At 42.0% G+C, this 20,397-nt stretch overlaps 1 protein-coding gene across 2 annotated transcripts; it reads right to left on the bottom strand.

Annotated features, from left to right (window-relative positions):
* Positions 1 to 18,028: 18,028 nt before the first annotated feature.
* Positions 18,029 to 20,070, bottom strand: CCRL2 (C-C motif chemokine receptor like 2). Of its 2 annotated transcripts, none has more exons than XM_058556772.1 (2): positions 19,691 to 20,070; positions 18,029 to 19,134 (listed from the first exon to the last, which is right to left on the bottom strand). In XM_058556772.1, the coding sequence occupies exon 2, from the start codon at positions 19,120 to 19,122 to the stop codon at positions 18,079 to 18,081; it is 1,044 nt and encodes a 347-aa protein (XP_058412755.1). In that variant the 5' UTR covers positions 19,123 to 19,134; positions 19,691 to 20,070; the 3' UTR covers positions 18,029 to 18,078. The 2 variants fall into 2 exon arrangements, with proteins under 2 accessions (XP_058412755.1, XP_058412746.1); XM_058556763.1 differs by lacking the exon at positions 19,691 to 20,070 and adding an exon at positions 19,557 to 19,678.
* Between the last annotated feature and the right edge of the window lie 327 nt (positions 20,071 to 20,397).

The following is a 20,397-nucleotide window of genomic DNA, read 5'->3' as shown; positions in this document are numbered from 1 at the left end:
CTCTGTTCTGAGCCTGAACTTGTGAGAGGAGGTCACGCCTTCCGCATCTCCCCTGAAGTGGAATTAACCTTCTACATATGTGCAGAGTCCTCAAACAAACCGAATCACTGGGAATCCCAAGGACAGCTTCACAGGAAGACACCCGTGCACATGTGCCCACACACAGGACATGGGGGCAGCGGGATGGCGCAGGAAGCATACCACATTAGAAGGAGCTGCTGCACAGCATTTCACGGTGCCTGGTCAGAGAGAGTCAGAGGGCGGCCCTGCCAGCTTCCATGCAAAGTCTGAGGGAGGTGCCACTTTCCCAGGGTAGGTACAGTCCCCTTCCGAGGGGCATGGCCTGGCGAGCAGCATAGGCTGGATCTCAGCCCCCGTGTGCTCCCTCGTTGGGGTGCCTCAGGCAGGGCTCTACCCGCGCAGCTGCACAGGCCACCACAGAAACAGAAGACTGACCAGGTACAGCATCACCCCTGTCACCCCCGCCCCTCCTCCAGTGCCTTCTGTGGTATTTCACAATTTATCTTGCATTGCTGATACTTCCTCATACAGAGAACCACAAAATAGCTTCAGAGATTGGGCTCCCTGTGGGCGAATCATTCACATTTGATCTCATTTACCCTCCAGTCAGGCCACTGCCCCATCTTGTTGTAACATCAGTCACTCTCCCTGGCTCAGTAACAACTTCATCTCCCCTACTCCAGGCCACATCTTTAGGCCTGGTTTGGGCACCTCTCCTGATCATTTTTATCTCTGTCTACTGGGGACTCTAAGTGTTATGGGTGTAGTAATTCTGAAACCTTTTTATGTGTGTGTAGGATTGAGGAAGTGAGGAAATGAGTAAATGTGTTGGGGACCTAGAGTTACTGTGAAAGAAGGAAGGAAGATAGAAATATGGAATGGGGCAGGCAAGGCAGAGCCAGTGGGTTGGAGTGGAGTGGGAGGTATCCGTACCGACTCATAACTGGAGTGCAATTTTTTTGGTAATACGGGTCTACTAATGAGAAGAATGGAATTCTTTTGGGAGGGATAACATTTTGCTTAATTGGGGGTCAAGGTTAGTATTCCCTATTATTAAAATTGATTGCAAATGTTCATCTTTTAATGCTGATCTGTAAGTGAAATTTTACATATTTCATGTTTGAAAATGTCCTTTTACATTTTTACATAGGTACTGCCAAATACTGATATTAATCTGCAAGCATATAATTTTAATTGTGCATATTTATCACTTGGAAACATTTATAGAATTCTATTAGATTCTTCTCCTGATGTTCTTCTAGCATGGCATGTCATTAGATTGCAGACCACTTCCAACTGAAGATTAGACGGAAGCTCTTCAATTGTACAGTTAAATTGATTTTGAAATATGGACATCTCTTTAGTCCTGCACTAAGTTCTGAAAAACACCACTGGAGCTGTAGTTTGAGCTCAGAAAATATATCTGATACAAATTTGTATGAGAATGGAGACCTCGTGTTTTATCTTAACTTTGATAGCATGGGAAGTGTATAAAGTGGCTTGATGGGGCCGGCCCGGAGGCGTAGTGGTTAAGTTCGTGTGCTCCACTTAGGCAGCCCAGGGTTCACAGGTTCAGATCCCAGGTGCAGACCTATGCACTCCTTATTAAGTCATGCTGTGGCAGGCGTCCCACATGTAAAAGTAGGGGAGGATGGGCACAGGTGTTAGCCCAGGGCCAATCTTCCTCAGCAAAAAATAAATAAATAAATAAAGTGCCTTGATATTTCTTGTGATTCAAACATTAGTTGTCAAGTGACTTCACTGCAGTATATGTTTCATATGTAAGTGCTATTTTGCCTTGTGCTTCTAGGTTGAGTTTATTAAGAAACATAATCAATTTTGCAGAAAAATCTAATTTTCAAAGCCATTCAGTGTTCTATAAAGTAGACAAGGACAGTCCTTCTTGTTCAGAAAAATTTCAATCTCGGCCCTGACCTCAAAATATCACCGTAAAACTTTACCACTGCTAAGCCATCAAACTGCTGTGTGGTAGGGTAAATCAGGGTATTGAATTTCTGTTTCTGAAACAGATTCACAGAACTGATGATGGTTAAGTCCATGAAAGCAAATCAAGTTCATTGTTGACACTACGGTTTGATCCACATCATACATTCAAATATTTTCCACAAAGTACTAGGTATTTTTAATGAATAGTCACAGACTTGAAACACCTCCCATTTTTACAAATTTTGTAAATTTGCCTAACTAAGCCTGTTTCTGCTCAACACATATTTTGACCACAATCAGTTGTAATACATTATAGCAGGTTCCACTTCAGATTGCACGTTATTATTGTTTTCTCAATTTCTTTATTATTCCATAAATAAAGAAGCCTGTATTATTCCACCCAGACTACTCACGGAGGCTAATTCTTCACTCACTTCAAACTCACCCTACTCTTCAAATAAACAATTGACAGCAACTGTAACATCTGTTGACTCATCAAAATCCAAGGAAAACCATTCAAAATCATTTATCTTGTTTTTAATTGACTATTGATGTTTTTCCCAATGTCCTCAAGTCTTTGAGCAACTGTTGTCAGTAGAACGCTAACAGGCTTAAATGAGTTTATTTTCTCCAGATATTTTTTTATTGCTGCAATCAAACATGATTTAATGTACTCAACATAGTTAAGTGGCTGTCCTTGCTTGGCTAACAAATGAGCCATTCAGAAACTTATTTTGCTTGCAGCCTTATTTTCAATTTTTGTTTTGAAGAAATTCTGTCGTGATGAGATAGTTCACTTTAAAACTTCTAATTTTCCTGACCGTTTTTTGGCTGTGAGTTGGAAATACTGCGATGAATGCTTAATCTGGAAATGTCAACCCATATTGTATTCTTTTAGCACAACGATCGTTTCATTGCATAATAAATACAATGCTTTGCCATCCAACTTGATAACAAAATAATCCATACTCCATAGTGTCTTAACAGTGTGACATTCAAAGTTCAATGTTCTATTCTTTTCTTGTTTTGACCTGATGGATACGTACGAGTAATAAAAATAAAATAAAAGGTTGTGCTATGGCTCTACATGTGTAAAGGGAAACTCCTTCTCTACTCACAATACTTATGACACCAAATATGTGGGTTTTCTACATCAAGCAATTCTCTAATTCTCTGTGGGGACCAACTGAGTGTCCTATAAGTCAATTCAATTCGACACTAACCACCTGGAGTTAACACAGACCCCATGGGCTAAGGGCTCAGTCCCACAAGACTGCCCTCCTCCTTCAGATGCCAATTGCAAGTAGCAGGTTCCCAGGTTACCCTCACTTCTTTCTAACTTGGCTACAAATTGGGGATTCTCATGACCCCCTCCTCAAGTTTGGTAATTTGCTATAATGGCTCACAGAACCAGGGAAACACTCTACTTACAACTACTGATTTATTATAAAGGATACAAATGAACAGCCAGATGAAGAGTTACACGGGGTGAGGTCTGGAAGGGTTCTGAGAGCAGGAGCTTCTATCTCCATGGAGTTAGGGAGGGCCACTCTCCAAGCACGTGGATGCATTCACTAACCAAGAAGCTCTGCGAATCCTGTAGTTTAAGGTTTTATGGAAGTTCCATTATATAGGCACAATGGATTAAATCCCTGGAGGTCAGGAAGTAGGGCTGAGAGTTCCAACCTTCTAATCACCTGGTTGGTTCCCCTGGCAACCATCTCTCATTGTGAAGCTATCTAGAGAACCACCAAGTCCCCTCATTACCATAAACTCAGGTATAGTTGAAGAGGCTTATTATGCATACCAAAAGACATTCCTATCATTCCTATCATTCAGGGAGGAAGACCATATATATAAGCTTCTTATCATATCACAACATCACAGTGTGGTTCTTGAAATGCTATTGAACTGTAACCGCCTCATTGGGACTTGTAAGTACCAAGCACTGGTGGGAAGTGGTGAGATGAGAGACCACATACCGTCTCTGTCACAACTACTCGACTCAGCCATTGCAGTGCAAAAGCAACCACAGGCAATATATATATAAATGAATGTGGCTGTGTTCCAATAAAACTTTATTTATGGACACTGAAATTTGAATTTCACATAATTTTCATGTGTCATGAAATATGGTTCTTCTTTTGATTTTTTCCCAACTATTTAAAAATGTAAAAGTCATTCTTTGCTCAGGGGCCATACGAAAATATGTGGTAGGCTGGATTTGGCCCAAGGGCTGTAGTTTGATGACTCTCTTCTAGTCCATATGTATCTGTCCTCTGGTCAGAAAACTTGTGTCTCCTTCCATCCACTCTTTGAGGGTGGGCTCTGCCTTTGCCTGACGTGCAGGACCAGTTCCCGGAGATGCTCTAGGAGCACAACGTTGATGACCATCGCACCACTGCACCAGGTGAGGGCCTGGAGCTGCTCTGCTGCAGGGACATCTCTGCTGCGGGGGCCTCGGTGCCAGGGCCTGGGTGCTGGGGAGCATCGGTGCAGCGTGGACTCTGAGCTGCTGCCTGTGTCCGCTCCAGTGCGGAAGGACCAGAAGGCACACCTGCAGGCCTCCTCCCCAGCAGTGTGGGGTTACTTTCGAGGGAAAAGCCACTGCTCTGTGGTGCTCAAGTTTCCTGTCACATCACATCAGGAGGAATGTCATGTGCTCTTAGGTCACTGGGAAATTGACTGACAGTCTGCACACTTTTTTCTCAGGGAGTCAGCTTTTACCCATAAAGGATATTCAGACTCATTTAGGGGGACATTGTTTTCAGAAATAATTACAGGCTAGGCCTGAGTGGGAGAAGGAAGTGGCCTGTGTGGCGGGACATCTAGAGCCCAGTCCCGGCTCTGCTGCTACAAGGCTGTGTGACTATGAGTAAGCCCCTTACCTTCTCTGGGCTTGGCTTTATATGTGGGTAAAATGAGGGGCCTGGGCTTGTTCTCTCCACGACTTTCCTACAGATTGAGTCTGACTCCAATCTTGAGGGACCGGAGAGGAAGAGACTCTTAAAATTTGTACTTGTGGTTGATCTTTTTTCCTTGTTTTTATCCAGACAACATCAAAGTCAGTTCTCCCCTTCGACTTTGTTTGAACATTTCCGTTTATGCAGTATGGGTCAAAGAGGGCTCAGTGAACGTTCACATGCCATCCATCTAGATCTGACATTTGTTAACATTTGACATATTTTCCTCCTCGCTTCCTTTACATGTAGATGTTGTGTGAGTGAATGTGTGTGTGTGTGTGTGTGTGTGTGAGTGAGAGAGAGAGATTAAACTATTTGAATGTAAGTTGCAGCCACTATGACATTTCACTCCTAAATTCTTTGGCATGGGTCTGTAAGAATAAGGACATTCTCCTACATAATCATAATTTCATTATCACACTTGATAATGATAATTCTATATCATCGAACACCGTGTTCATATTCATGTTTTCCCAACAGTCCCTAGAATGTCTGTAAGCCTTTTTGAGGAAGTGCTCGTATTACCCACTGGTTGTCAGCCCCACTCTCCTGACTTCCCTCACAGGCATGAGCGTCATCCCTCTCTGGGGAGTACCAGCCCCTGCGTTGGCTGCAATCTGTCTCCAGGCCACCTCCTCATCCATCACCACACCCCATCGGCTCTAGTTCATTCAGGATGAACTAGACAGACTCTGCCCTGGAGTCCTTCAGAGATGAGGGTAGAGACACAATGAGTATATGGATGAATTGCCATCAGATAGAATTGACACAAGCTTGGGGACATAGGTGTTGTGCTTTGCAGAGGACAGAGGTCCTGTTTGCACGGGGTAGCTGGGGAAGGTCCTGAGCCCTGGTGAGCACTGTGTGCAGCCCAGGAAGTGTGCGGTGGGTGCACTGCAAAGACTGCTGCCTGAAAGGGCATGTGGGCAGGGGGTCCGATGGGGACGGCTATCCACAGGTTCACAGAGCAAAGCTGCTGAGCTGACCACACGGTTGAGGGCAGAGGAGAGCGAGTTTTGTCTTTGGTGGTGATCTAATCCTCCCCACTACCCCCTCCAATGAGGAAGCAGGGCCTGAGCCACTAGTCTCTCCTCAGTTCCTGTTGTTAAACATACTTGTCATTTACCTGGAGCAGACGCAGGAGGCAGACGTGGGGAGGAGGGGGCTGTGAGAACTGCAATTCAAGCACCACCAAGGTGCAGGCGGAATCTGTGGAGGGAGCAAGGGATAGGGCTGTGTGGACAGCGCTCCGCGGGCCAGTCGCCGTGCAGCTCACCCAGACCTCTTCACGGCTAGTAGCCCTGCGAGGGGAGGCGCCTCATCCCCCGTTGTCTGAGGCTCAAGGAGGCCAGACGGCTCATGTCAGGTCCCACAGGAAGAGACAGACACTCCCTCCCACCATCTCCCAGATCAGCATGGCGGGGCCTCCAGAGAAGTGACTCACCCCTCTGCTTGTAGCTAAAGGCCACATCACAGGGGAAAATCAAGAGATTTAGAGTCTGAAATTTGGATCAAAGATTTTCTTCTGTTAGATGTGCCAGAGATGGTTCTTTGTGGAAGAATTTCGCCTCTCAGTGTCTATAAATGGGTGGCTGAGGGGACCAGCGATCATAGGACCTGTCTTCCCTCAATCCTTTGGATTGTTGTGAAAAATCCAGTACAGTAATGTAGGGAATTCACTCTATAGATGAAGCCCTATGGACAAGCGAGGAAGTACCAGGTGGAAAAGGACAAGCCCAGGTTCTGACGCTTGAGAGCTGTGATTTAAGGCTCAGCTTTCACTGATAAAATGAGGCTGATGATACTCAGCTTTCTTTGAAGAACTGTTATGCAGTACAGATAAGATGTCTGTGAAAGCACATTTGAAAAAATGAAAGGACAAAATTATTTGTTGCTTAACTGAAATTCAAATTTAACTGGGCATCCTGTATTTTTTTTCAATTTCAAATTTTATTGTTTTTCTATTTACTATATCAACCGTGTTTCCTGTTTTCAAATTTGTTCCGTTTGTACCCACAGATACATAGAATTGAAATGAATCAGATATTGCTCATGAGATTTCAATCTTTCTCTAAAATGTCCCAAATCAGAATTACCTTGACCTGATAGGAAGTTTTTTTGCATTAGAAAATAATTTACAGGCAAAACGGAAAGAAGCACTCTCAGTTTTTCTTGAATGCACGAGCACTTTCTCTTTTGCTTTTCATTGGTTGTTAGTTTTCTAATGCAATAGTTTGTGGAAAAGGATGTGTTATTTTTATCTTTAGGATAGCTATATTCTTGTTCTGACATGGGAGGAAGACCTTATTGGAATCTTAATGTTCTAAATATACTGCTTTACGTGTGTGGGCTCTCGGAGCTGGATCATCCGTCACAAACTTTTGATTTGCAACAACCATTTCACTCTCAGTCACTGTAAGTTTGTAGATCTTTATTCTCTACACACTTCATGTTTTCATTCTGGAAATTCTGACAGGATTGTTCTTTGAGTTCATCCCTGTCTGTAAACATCCAAAAATGAAGTCGTTTTCTCTGAGATTTCTGTCCCACGTGTGGTAGGAGAAGTGGATGGGCAGACCAGACCCACTTGTATAAATGTGTGAAGAGAATTTCTCTATCCCTTCTCTTTTTCCTCTTCTTGAACTTCTTGACTCTCTTTTCAGATCTGCCGGGGTACTTTCTTCCAAGGTCTCGCTCTTGCCTTGTCATAATGTTTTTATTTGCTATTTAGGCACTCTGGATGAGCTCTGTCTTAGTTAGCTCAGGCTGCCATAACAAAATACCATAGATGAGTGGCTTAAACAACAGAAGTTTACTTCTCCCAGTTCTGGAGGCTGGAAGTTCAAGATCAAGGTGCCAGTATGGTTGAGTTTTTTGTGCAGGCTGTCTTCTCTCTGCGTGCTCACATGGTGGAGAGAGAAACTGCAAGCTCCGTGGTGTCTCTTCTCATAAGGGCTCTAATCGCGTGATGAGGGCTACATCCTCATGTTCTCATCTAGACCGAATTCCCTCCAAAAGGCCCTATCTCCAAATACCATCATATTGGGAGTTAGTTCTTCAACATATGAATTTTGGGGGACATAATTCATCCATAGCAAGCCCACTGAGGACATGGAAGGGCCAGTGCTTGCTATAGACTCTGCTTTCTATGGGGTCTCTCCCAGGTGCCACTTCCTTCTCCTCCCTCCTCAGTGGTGGAGATGACAGGTTGTGGTCCATGGGCATCCTGCATTTTATCTGTCACTTCTACTTGGGATATGTAACAGAAACACGGGCACTGGATCTTCCCAGGCAAATGCTTATTGTGCATTTCCAAGACAAGTCATACTAATATAATGGAGTGCCTGGCAGATATTAGAGGTTTTATTTATAGCCTTATTGAGGCATAGTAGACACAATAAACCACATATTTAAGGTATACAATTTGATAAGTTTTGACATACATATATGCTAGTGAAACCATCACCACAATCAAGATAACAAATATATCCACATCCCCAAAAGTTTCCTTGTGCTTCTTTGTAATCCATCCTCCTCCTCTCCCACCCACAACATCCTCAGTAACCACTGATTTGTTTTCTGTTACTATGGATTAGTTTGCATTTTCTAGAATTTTATATAAATAGAATGGTAGAGTGAATACTTTTTTTTAAAAAATTCTGTCTTTCTTAACGTAGCACTTTGAGATTTATGCATGCTGTTGTGTATATCAATAGTCTGTTTTTTTAAATTGATGAGTAGCATTTCATTACAGAGATATGCCACTATTTGTTTATCTATTCATCTGTTGATGGACATCTGAGTTGTTTCCAGTTTGGTGCTGTTATAAACAAATAAAGCTGCTATGAACACCCGTGTACAAGTGTTCATACGGATATACGTTTTCATTTCTCTTGGGTAAATACTTAGGAGCAGAATGGCTGATAGATATATGCTTAACTTTTTAAGAAACTGCCAGATTTTTCCACAGTGGTTGTGGTTGTGCCAATTTACATTCCCACTAGCAGTGCACTAGAGTTTCAGTTGTTCTACATTGTTTTTGAAACTAGAAGAACTGCCATTTAAAATGTCACCATCAGTTTCTTTATTTCTTTTATGATGGTGATGAGCATTCACCTTTGGAATAGTGGAATCCTTTGTTCTAGGAAAAAACCCTGAGTGGCTTCTTTTGGTCATAGCTGTCACCTCTGTACTCACTCCAGCTCACCTTGAGGTCAGACTTGAAGCTCTGTCACACCCCTAAAAGAGCAGAGCCAGCCACAAGGCCCCAGCGAGTGCCTCAGGATGTCAGAGAAGAAGTTACATCACGGGCTCAGCAAAACTAAAATCATTAGTGTAAGTCCTTTTGTTCCTCTCCCCAAAACTAACAGCTGCCTCCTATATCCTTTCTCCCTCCCTCCACTGCAGCCTTTCATTTCCCATCTCCCCAAACCCCTCTACTTCCTGAACAATTCCTCCCTGGTTCTAACTTGCATGCTATATTCAGCACAAAACAAAACCCCTTAGTTAGCTGAATTCCTTCTCCCTAGAACAGTGGTTCTGAGTGTGGTCCCCGGGCCAGCAGTATTAGCATCCCCTGGGAATCTGTTAGAAATGCAAACTCTCACATTTCACCCCAGACCTATGAATCAGACACTCTGGGTTGGGGCTCAGCAATCTGTATTTCAACATGGAGGTTGTGATGTGTGCTAACATTTGAGATCCACTATCATAGAATGTAGTTCAGAGCCATATATTGTTACTCAAGTATGTCACTTAAGATGTCATCTACCACTCAGGCTTTTCAAATAATTTATCTAACATAAATGGGGATCTTCAGTTACGGGGTGGCATATGGAGATTTCTGATGTTCAGAAAATAAGATTTTTTCCTTCTCATTTCATCAATATAAAGCAAATTTCAAGTGACGTCAGCATCATGGTGACTTGAGTCATTCCATTTGTCTCTCCCCTTCAATTTAAAACCAGTAGGACATCCATAACCCAGCACGGTTTTCTCTGCACAGCACACAAGACACTGGAGAGATCCATACATCTATACGTCTGAAGGTGGGTGGATTGGATCTCATGGAGGCAGCGGAACTAGGAGAGCAGTGGTGGAACTGGGGAGTAGCAGTGGTTGTGACTCCAGTGGTTCCAGGAGCTGCGGCAGTGCCCAAGACTCTGCACCCCTCCCCCCCGGCAGTGACAACAGCACTGGTGACTCCAATGTCACAGACAATGATGATGGCACCAGCATCCCCTCTGACAGAGGGGTTGGAGGGCGGAAAGCGTGCACTCCCAAGTATAGCCACAAGGCAGTGCAGGTAAGAGAAGCCAAAAATTTGTTCTATAGTGCCACCTGCTGGAAAACAAAAGAAAGGCTTCTAATTCCCAGCCTACGGAACTGTTAAAATAAGTAAAGCTTGAACAAGAAAGGTGTTTGTTACTTCAAATGCACTGGTAGAGGGACATTTCATCAAACACCAGGAGAAATCATGGTAATATGGTATCAAAAAGAAAATGAGAATTCTCCAGCAACCAAATTCAAAGTCACAGAAGATTGGGATCTAACAGATAGAATATCCAAAATAACTGTTAGGAAGAAATTCAACAAACTATAACAAGACTCAGAAAGGTGATTTGATGAACTCAGGAATAAAATTAATGAACATAAGAAGTACTTTCCCAAAGAGGTTGAAATTCTAAAAAAGAACCAAACAGAAATTCTGGAGCTGAAGAACTCAATAAATGAGCTGAAGAATAGATTAGAAAGTATTGGAAATAGAGAAGATCAGATGGAAGAGAGAATAACTGATCTGGAAGATAGACATCTAGAAATGATGCAGGTGGAAGAGGAGAGAGAACTAAGATTTTTTAAAAACAAAGAAACCCTACAAGAGTTACCAGACTTCTTTAGGAAAGCCAACATGAGAATAATGGGTATGCGAGAAGGTGAAGAGAAGGAGAAGGGAACAGAGAAGTTATTTAAGAAATAATAGCTGAGAACTTTCCAAACCTAGAGAAAGAACTAGACATAGAAGTCCACAAAGCTAATAGATCAACTGACTGTCTCAATGCAAAAACCCTCTCCAAGACACATTATAATGATACTGTCAAAAGTCAATGATAAAGAAAGAATCTTAAAGCATCCAGGGAAAAAGAGAGAGTAACCTACAAGGGAACCTTCATTAGACTATAAGCAGATTTCTCAGCAGAAACTCTACAGGCCAGGAGAGAGTGGAATAATGTATTCAAAGTATTGAAAAATAAAAATTGCCAGCCAAGAATACTCTATCCAGCAAAGTTATCCTTCAGATACAAAGGAGAAATAAAGGCTTTCCAGACAAAAAAAAGCTGAGGGAGTTCACCACCAATAGACCTGACTTACAAGAAATGTTGAAAGGAACTCTTCTACCTGAAACAAAAAGATAAAAGTACACAAAACTTTGAGTAAGGTGATAAATGGACAGACAGAATCAGCAAATTATAACTCTGTTTTATAATAGAGTGTTAAACATTTAATAATAGCATAAAGGTTAAAGGAAAAAAAGCATCAAGAATAACTATAGCTACTACAGTTTGGTAACTAACTCACAGCACATCAAGGGATAATTTGTGATGATAAAAATATAAAAGGAGAGAAAAATGATGGAAACTTTTAGGCAAATGAAGATAAATTGCTATCAGCAGAAAAAGGATTATTTTATCTATGAGACATTTTATACAATCCTCATGGTAATCACAAAAAATCTAGAGTTACACATGAAACATTAGAAAAAGGGGAAACTGAGCAAATCATCATAGAAAACCACCAAACTAAAAAGGCAACAGAAACACAAAGAAAAAGAAACAATGGAGATACAAAACAACCAGAAAACCAAAGATAAAATGGCAGTAGTAAGTCCTCATATATCAATAATTATCATAAATGTAAATAGATTAAACTCACCAATCAAAAGGCACAGAGTTGCTGGGTAGATTAAAGAACAAGACCCAACTATATGCTGCCTTCAGGAGACTCATCTCAGCTCCAAAGCAAACATAGACTCAAAGTGAAGGGGTGGAAGATGATACTCCAAGTATATGGTAAACAAAAGTAACAAGAGGGGCCGGCCCCGTGGCTTAGCGGTTAAGTGCGGGCGCTCCGCTACTGGCAGCCTGGGTTCGGATCCTGGGCGTGCACCAACGCACCGCTTCTCCAGCCATGCTGAGGCTGCGTCCCACATACAGCAACTAGAAGGGTGTCCAACTATGACATACAACTATCTACTGGGGCTTTGTGGGGGAAAAAAAAAAAGGAGGAGGATTGGCAATAGATGTTAGCTCAGAGCCGGTCTTCCTCAGCAAAAAGAGGAGGATTAGCGTGGATGTTCGCTCAGGGCTGATCTTCCTCACACACACACACACAAAAAAGTAACAAGAGACAAAAAAAGGTCATTATATAATGAATACAGGGGTCAACACATGAAGAAGATATAACAATCATAAATATATATGCTCCAACATCTGAGCACCAAAATATACTAAGCAAATACTAATAGATTTAAAGGGAGAAATAGACAAAAATACAACAATAGTAGAGGACTTCAATACCCCACTATCAGCAATGGATAGGTCATCCAGACAGGAAATCAACAAGGAAACATTGAAATTGAACCGTGCTTTAGAACAAATGGACTTAATAGATATACATAGAATATTCCATTTGACAGCAGCAGAATAAACATTCTTCTCAAATGCAAATGGAACATTCTCTAGGATAGATCATATGATAGGCCACAAAACTAATCTTAGCAAATTTAAGGAGACTGAAATCATACCAACTGTCTTCTCTGACCACAATGGCATGAAGTTAGAAATCAACAATAAGAGGAAGTGAGTAGATATTCAAATGTACGGAAACTAAACAACACACTTCTAAACAACCAATGGGTCAAAGAAGAAATCTCAAGGGAAATAAAAAATTATCTCAAAACAAATGAAAATGAAATTACAACATATCAAATTTTGTGGGATGCAGCAAAAACAGTTCTGAAAGAAAGTTTGTAGCAATAAACATATATATTAAGAAATCAGAAAGATCTCAAAAAAAACAACCTAACTTTACCCTCAAGGAATTAGAAAAAGAGGAAAAATTTAAGCCCAACTTTAGCAGAAGGACAGAAATAATAAAAATCAGAGTGGAAATAAATGAAATAGAGACCAGAAAAAATAGAAAGGATCAATAAAACTAAAAGCTGATTCTTTGAAAAGATAAACAAAATTGACAAACCTTTAGCTAGACTAAGAAAAAAAGAGAAGACTTAAATAAAATTAGAAACGAAAGAGGAAATGTCACAACTGATACTAGAGAAATATAGACAATTATAAGAGACTACTGTGAACAATGATATGCCAACAAATTACATAACCTAGAAGAAATGGGTACATTTCTAGAAACACGTAGCTTACCAAGACTGAATCAAGAAGAAATAAAAAATCTAAACAGGCCAATAATGAATCAAAAGATTGAGTCAGTCATCAAAAAACCCCCAATACAGAAAACTCTAGGGCCAGACAGCTTCACTGGTGAATTCTATCAAACATTTGAAGAAGAATTAACACCAATCCTCCTCAAACTCTTCCAAAATATTGAGGAAGAAGGAACACTTCCAAACTCATTCTACAAATCCAGCATTACCTTGATATCAAAACCACATAAGGATATCACAAGTAAAGAAAATCATAGACCAATACCCCTGATGAATATAAATGCAAATATTCTCAGCAAAATATTAGCAAACCAAATTCAAGATCACATTAAAAGGATTGTACACCATGACCAAGTAGGATTTATCCCTGGGATACAAAGATGTTTCATCAGATGTAAATCAATAATTGTAATTCATCACATCAATATAATGAAAGATAAAAATCACATGATCATCTCAATAGATGCAGAAAAAGCATTTGACAAAATATAGCATCCCTTCATGATAAAAACCTTTAATAGATTGGGTATAGAAGAAACATACCTCAACATAATAAAGGCCACATATGACAAACCCAGAGCTAACATTATACTCAATGGAGAAAAATTGAAAGAGCTTCCTCTGAGATCAGGAACAAGACAGGACTGCTCACTCTCACTACTCCTATTCAAGATAGTACTGGAAGTCCTACCCAGAGCAATTAGGCAAGCCAAAGAAATAGAAGTCATCCAAATAGGGAAGGAAGAAGTAAAATTGTCTCTATTTGCTGACAATATGATCGTATATATAGAAAATCCCAAAGAGTCAATCAAAAAACTGTTGGAATGAATCAATGATTTCAGTAAGGTGGCAGGTTACAAAATCAACTTACAGAAATCAGTGACATTCCTTTACACTAATGATGAAGCATTGGAAAAAGAAATAAAGAAAACTATCCCAATCACAGTAGCATCAAAAACAGTAAAATACTTAGGAATAAATTTAACCAAGGAAGTGAAATATCTGTGCAATCAAAACTACAAGACTGCTGAAAGAAATCACAGAAGACACAAACAAATGGAAAGACAGCACATGCTCATGGATTGGAAGAATAAATACTGTTAAAATGGCCATACTACCCAAAGCCATTTACAGATTCAATGCAATCCCCATCAAAATGGTGGGGATTCTTCACAGAAATAGAAGAAACACTCCTGAAATTTGTGTGGAATCACAAAAGACCTCGAATAGCCAAAGCAATTTTGAGAATAAAGAACAAAGCTGAAGATATCACACTTCCTGATTACAAACTATACTACAAAGCCATAGTAATAAAAACAGTAAGGTACTGGCACCAACAATAGACACATTGACCAATGGAACAGAATAGAGAGCCTAGAATTAAATCCTGACAAATACAGTCAACTAATATTCAACAAGGGAGCCAAGAACACCCAGTGGGAGGACAGTCTCTTCAACAAGTAATAGTGGGAAAACTGGAAAAATACACACAGAACAATGAAATTGGACTCCATCTCACATGACTTACAAAAATTAACTTGAAATGGACCAAAGACTTAAACACAGGAAATGATACCATAAAACTCCTAGAAGAAAACATAAGGAAGAAGCTTATTGATATTGGCCTTGGCAATGATTTTTTGGACATGACACCAAAAGCACAAACAACAAAAGTAAAAATCAACAAATGGGGGTGGGCGGCACTGGGGCCGGCCCTGTGGCGTAGTGGTTGGGTTTGGCAAGTTCCACTTCAGCAGCCTGGGTTTGTGGATTTGGATCCCAGGCGTGGACCTATTCCACTCATCAGCCACACTGTGGTGGCGACCCACATATAAAGTAGAGGAAGACTGGCACAGATGTAAGCTCTGGGCTAATCTTCCTCAAGCAAAAAAAAAAAAAAAAAATCAACTAATGGGACTACATCACACTCAAAAGCTTTTGCACAGCAAAAGAAACAATTAACAAAATGAAACGGCAGTCTACAGAATGGGAGAAAATGTTTGCAAAGCATGTATTGGATGAGGGGTTAATATCCAAAATATATAAAGAACTAACACAACTTAATAACAACAATGATCAAAAAACCAAATAACTGGATTAAACAACGGGCAGAAGAACTAAATGGACGTTTATTCAAAGAGGACATCAAAATGGCCAACAGGCACATGAAAAGATGCTCAACATCACTAATCATCAGGGACATGCAAATAAAAACCACAAGATATCACCTCGCACCTGTCAGAATGGCCATCATCAAGAAGACAAGAGACAAGTGCTGGGGAGGATGTGGTGAAAAGGGAACCCTCGTACACTGTTGGCGGAATGTAAATTAGTCCAATCACCTGGAAAACAATATGGAGAGTCCTCAAAAAATTAAAAATACCATACGATCTAGCAATTCCACTTCGAACTAAATACCCGAAGGAAATGAAAACAGGATTTCGATGAGATATATGCACACCCACGTTTATCGCAGCATTATTCACAATAGCCAAGATACGGAAACAACCCAAATGCCAATCAACAGTTGAATGGATAAAAAAGATTTGGTACGTATACAGAATAGAATATTATGCAGCCACGAAAAATGAAGATATCTTGGGATTTGCAATAACATGGATGGACCTTAAACACATTATGCTAAGTGAGATAAGTCAGACAGAGAAATATAAGTACTATATAATATCACTCATATGTGGAATCTAAAAAAGTCAAACCTGGAGGGGCTCTGCTGCTGGTGGCCTAGGTTTGGATCCCGGGTGTGCACCGATGCACCACTTGTCAGGCCATGCTGTGGCAGCGTCCCATATAAAAAAAAAAAAAAAAGGAGAGGAAGATGGGCACGGATGTTAGCCCAGGGCCAGTCTTCCTCAGCAAAAAGAGGAGGATTGGCATGGATGTTAGCTCAGGGCTGATCTTCCTCACACACACACACACACACACACACACACACACACGCACACAAGTCAAACCTGTTAAAAAAACAGAGTAAAACAGTGGTTACCAGGGGATAGGGTGTGGAGGGATCAGACTGATGGTGTTTAACAGTACAAACTTATAACAAGTGGTAAATAAACCATACAGCTGTAATGCACAGTATAATGAATATAGATAATAATACTGTACTATAATTATGTAACGTGATAAATACTGTTACATTGGCAATCATATTACAGTATACAAGTGTATCAATGTAACATGGTGTACATCTTAAATTTACAAAATTTAACACCTCAAATTTATCAAAAAAAAGTTTAATTAAAAAAAGAAAAATAACTAAGGCAAATTTCCATCTACTGTTCTTGAGGAAGAAATAAAGGACACTTTTTGGTTTGTCAAAAGCTAGGCTTTCGATGGATTAGATGTCCCTGTGTATCTATTTGCACTCATCAATTTTAGACAGGAAGGAAGGAGCCTCCTGTGAGGGAGGGATAGAGGCCCACTGCTTTCCTCTAAGTTTCAATGGCATGAACATGTGTCTGATGCAAGGAGGGGAGCCATGTGGGCTGGTGCCCTTGGGTGCAGCAGGAGTGGGTGACTTGGTTAGGTCTTCAGCAGGCATTGATGCCAGGCCGCCAGTTCTCTTCAGTGCAAAGCTGCTGGGCCAGCAGGAGGAGGCAGCTGGCCCGGGCCCCATGTCTGCAGGACTCAGCCATGAACAGTGCAGTGTCCTGTGGCAGCAAGGCAGTGGTTTCCTCAAGGCCTCAGAGACCAGGAGTGAGAGTAACAAGAGACCAGTGAGTGTGGGGTCCAGCTCCAAACAACGGAGTCAGGAGGGCTGTTTTAGGATCAAGGCTGAGCCACTCTTACAGATCTGGGGGTCCAGGGAGGTAACCCTGCTGAAGAGTTGGTCTCCTGCTGATGTGGCAGGTGGGAGCCTGTGCACTATGAATTCAGCTATAGAAAGGAGGGGGGTCATGGTTTTGTAGTCACAGGCCGGTGAGGCCTGAAGTATATGTTACACTGAAAAAGACACAGCATGCATTGTGTTAAACATTTCTAAACAAAATCTTCCATTTACTATTGTTATATAATAGGAGGAAGTACTGGATACCTTGGGAGGCTCACAGGTTGGGGGTATCTGGGGGCCTCGGGGGTACGGCGAGTAGCCAGGAAAACCTGGAGACCTTCACAGAGCAAACCACTGTACCTTTTTTCATCTACAGCCTCCAGCTAGCCAGTTCTCTCAATTACATGCAATAAAATGTGCCTGAAAAATTACTTCTGTGTGAATGGGTTGCTTCTAATTTGGAATGTGGTCCAACTGGTTTAAAAGCACATATTTATTTTATTCTATGTTCAAGTACACATTTATTTTATGTGTTTTCTTTCCCAATTTTTGGAAGTGAGACTAAGCCTGGACTCTGGAGCGAATGGCACCCGGGTTTGTGTCTCAGCCCTGCCACTTTCTAGCTGTGTCATCTCAGACAAATTTCTGAGCCTCAGTTTCCTCCTCAGAGAAATGAGACCAGTCCCACCCACACCATGGACGGGCAGTGTGGAGCGAAGGGGCTACCATTTGTAAAGAGCGTAGCACGGCGCTGGGGACAAAGTCGACGCTTGGCGAATGTTTGCTCACCTCCCCTTTTCTTCCTGTATGCTATTTTATACACAAATGTGTAAAAAAAGTTACACAAAACAAGGCAACGAGACAAAAATCGATGTTCATTTATCCTTCCTCTGATGGAGGCTAGTTTACACTTCAGTAGATGGGTCCTCTTCTTCCCTGTGCTGTTGTGTATGTTGTGTGGGTCTCTTAGTGGGTTGCAGTGGAGTGTTATTACACCAATAGCAAAGGTGGCAGAGATGTCTCCTAAATTCCTTGTCAAGAAACACGTAGAGGAGCGGGTTGACACAGCAGTGGGTGGTGGCGATGATTTTCACGATCTGAACACTTCTGTCCAGGTTGTAGCTGCTCCTGCAGCCTTGCAGGGAGAAGTATTCTTTGAAAGCAGACAGGAAAAGCGCAACATTGTAGGGTCCCCACATCAGAAGGAAAACAACCATTACGGCAAAAACAAGCTTGTAAATGTCATAGTTGCTCACCCCAAACCTTAGTGTCTTTCTCATTCGCACGTAGCAAAATATAAAAACAAACAGTGGGAAAAGAAGTCCCAAAATGTTCATCTTCAAGGTCAGAAACTGATTCCAGAAGGTCTCATCAGCTGGCAGGAAATGAGGTTTGCTAAAGAAACACTTGTATTTCTGGCTTTCCATCTGAGGTTTGTAAAACATGAATTCTGGCAAAGAGACCAGAACGGCTGTTATCCATGCCAGGATACTTGTGATGATGCCACAGGGCACCAAGGAAAGGGTCTCCACATCAAAAAACACCAGGTACCTTTGCACAGTCAGAAGGACATTGAAAAACGCCTCACTGTATAGGCCTACAGAGGAGAGCGCAACAAGAATTTGACACATGGGATCGCCGAGAATCCCCCCACGGGCAGCAGAGTGAGCCCAGAACAGCAGGGTGACCAAGAAACACAAATTAGAAAGTGCCAAGTTTAGGAAATAGATATTTCCCACTTTTTTGAGTCCTTTATGTTTTACCAGGATAAGCACAGCCAAGAGATTGTCCAGGAGACCAAGTATGAACACCATCGTGTAGAGGGGTGGCACCAGCTGGGTTGAGAGAATCTTGTTGTCATATTGGTCGCATTGTTCTATCTCGTTGTTCTTCAGATCGTCCTCTATGAGGACATCATAGTCATCCTCTGTGGACGTGTGATTAGCCATCTTCAGGCTGCCCTGTGGATAAATGAAAGATTATTACCCTTTCATACAGCTGTAGGGTCCTGGAGGAAACACACACAGACTAGTGCCCATGAAGCCATACATTCCTCTTCTGGTGCTTAATTTCAGCCAGAGTAGGTCTACATCACAGAAGACAGAACATAAACATTTCTTTAACACCGCCCCACCTCCCCAGAGCAGCTACTAGAATTGGTCTATTCATTAAGCCCTTAGGTGCTCAGTAGAGTGCTATCACCACAGAGAAATAAAACGTGACACGTCTTCATAGAAGTTAATTCTCTCGGTAAAAACAAGAAATTCTTGCCTACTTGAAGACACATAAGAGAATACACAATTAAAGACACCCAAGTACTGTGGTTTAGTTTCACGAAATTAGAGTCAGTTGTAATTTCTATGTGGTTAAAAAATTTGCTCACCCCCTGAAACAGCTTCCTGTGACAGGCTGAGAGGTCTGAGTTCTTCTCTCGAAAGATATAAACAAATGTTTGCAAAAGTGAAACCATCTTCAGCATCCACATGGACTAACTGGTTAAATACACAGTTGACTTACCACTTGACCCAGTTTCTGCGGAGAAGGGCACAGCCTCCTGACCCACCATCTGAGTTGCTGTGGGAATGGCCCGGGACAGTTGAGAGACCAGCTTCCTTTGGAACAGACGGTCCTGACCGTTAAGGGCAAAAGAAACCACTCTTTATCCCCCTGGTAGCTCTACCTCACCAGTCACAGTTCTCGGGGACTCCCCGAAATAAAGCAACTTGAAAGCTCCCCCAGACCCTTGAGTGTTTCTTAAGCCTCTGAGAGGAACTAGGAAGTTGTTTCCTCCTCCCGCTTCCCTGTACCCCGCCTCTGATTTCCCTGTGCCCTTCAGACAGCCGTCCTCCTGGCCGCCCTAGATAAGGGAACTAAGTTCCCGCTGCTGCTTGGCGATACTAAGGGTGTGTGCGAAGGCACTGCTGGCATCTACCACTCTGAGCAGGTAACAGCTAGCAGCTGAGGAGAAGAATGTCACATGGTGACTATGCACTCAGACCCCAGGGGCCTAATGCTCGCCTGCAGCATTTCATCAGCCTCAGCAGACGCCCACTCCCTGAGTGAACATGGCATGGAGAACCACAGTGAGCGGCGTGCGCTTGGGTTTTTGTTGTCACTTTTGAGAGAGACTGTGCTTTGGCTGAGGCATGGGGTCCCCAGAAAGGATTTTGGGAAAATCGAAGCCACAGAGCAATGTCAGTCGGGAAGGGGGGTGCAAGAAGGGG

This window comes from Diceros bicornis, chromosome 2, assembly GCF_020826845.1.
Source record: "Diceros bicornis minor isolate mBicDic1 chromosome 2, mDicBic1.mat.cur, whole genome shotgun sequence".
Taxonomy (NCBI): Eukaryota; Metazoa; Chordata; class Mammalia; order Perissodactyla; family Rhinocerotidae; genus Diceros; species Diceros bicornis.
This window is presented reverse-complemented; position numbering and strand designations above follow the sequence as displayed.

Bases quoted from the DNA above. Each gene is read 5' to 3' on its own strand.
- CCRL2 (XM_058556763.1), bottom strand. From the start codon at position 19,658: ATGTGGATGCTGAAGATGGTTTCACTTTTGCAAACATTTGTTTATATC. The intron at 19,135-19,556 runs GTGAGCAAATTT...ATTTATCCACAG, and splicing joins ACAGGAAGCTGTTTCAGGGG to GGCAGCCTGAAGATGGCTAA.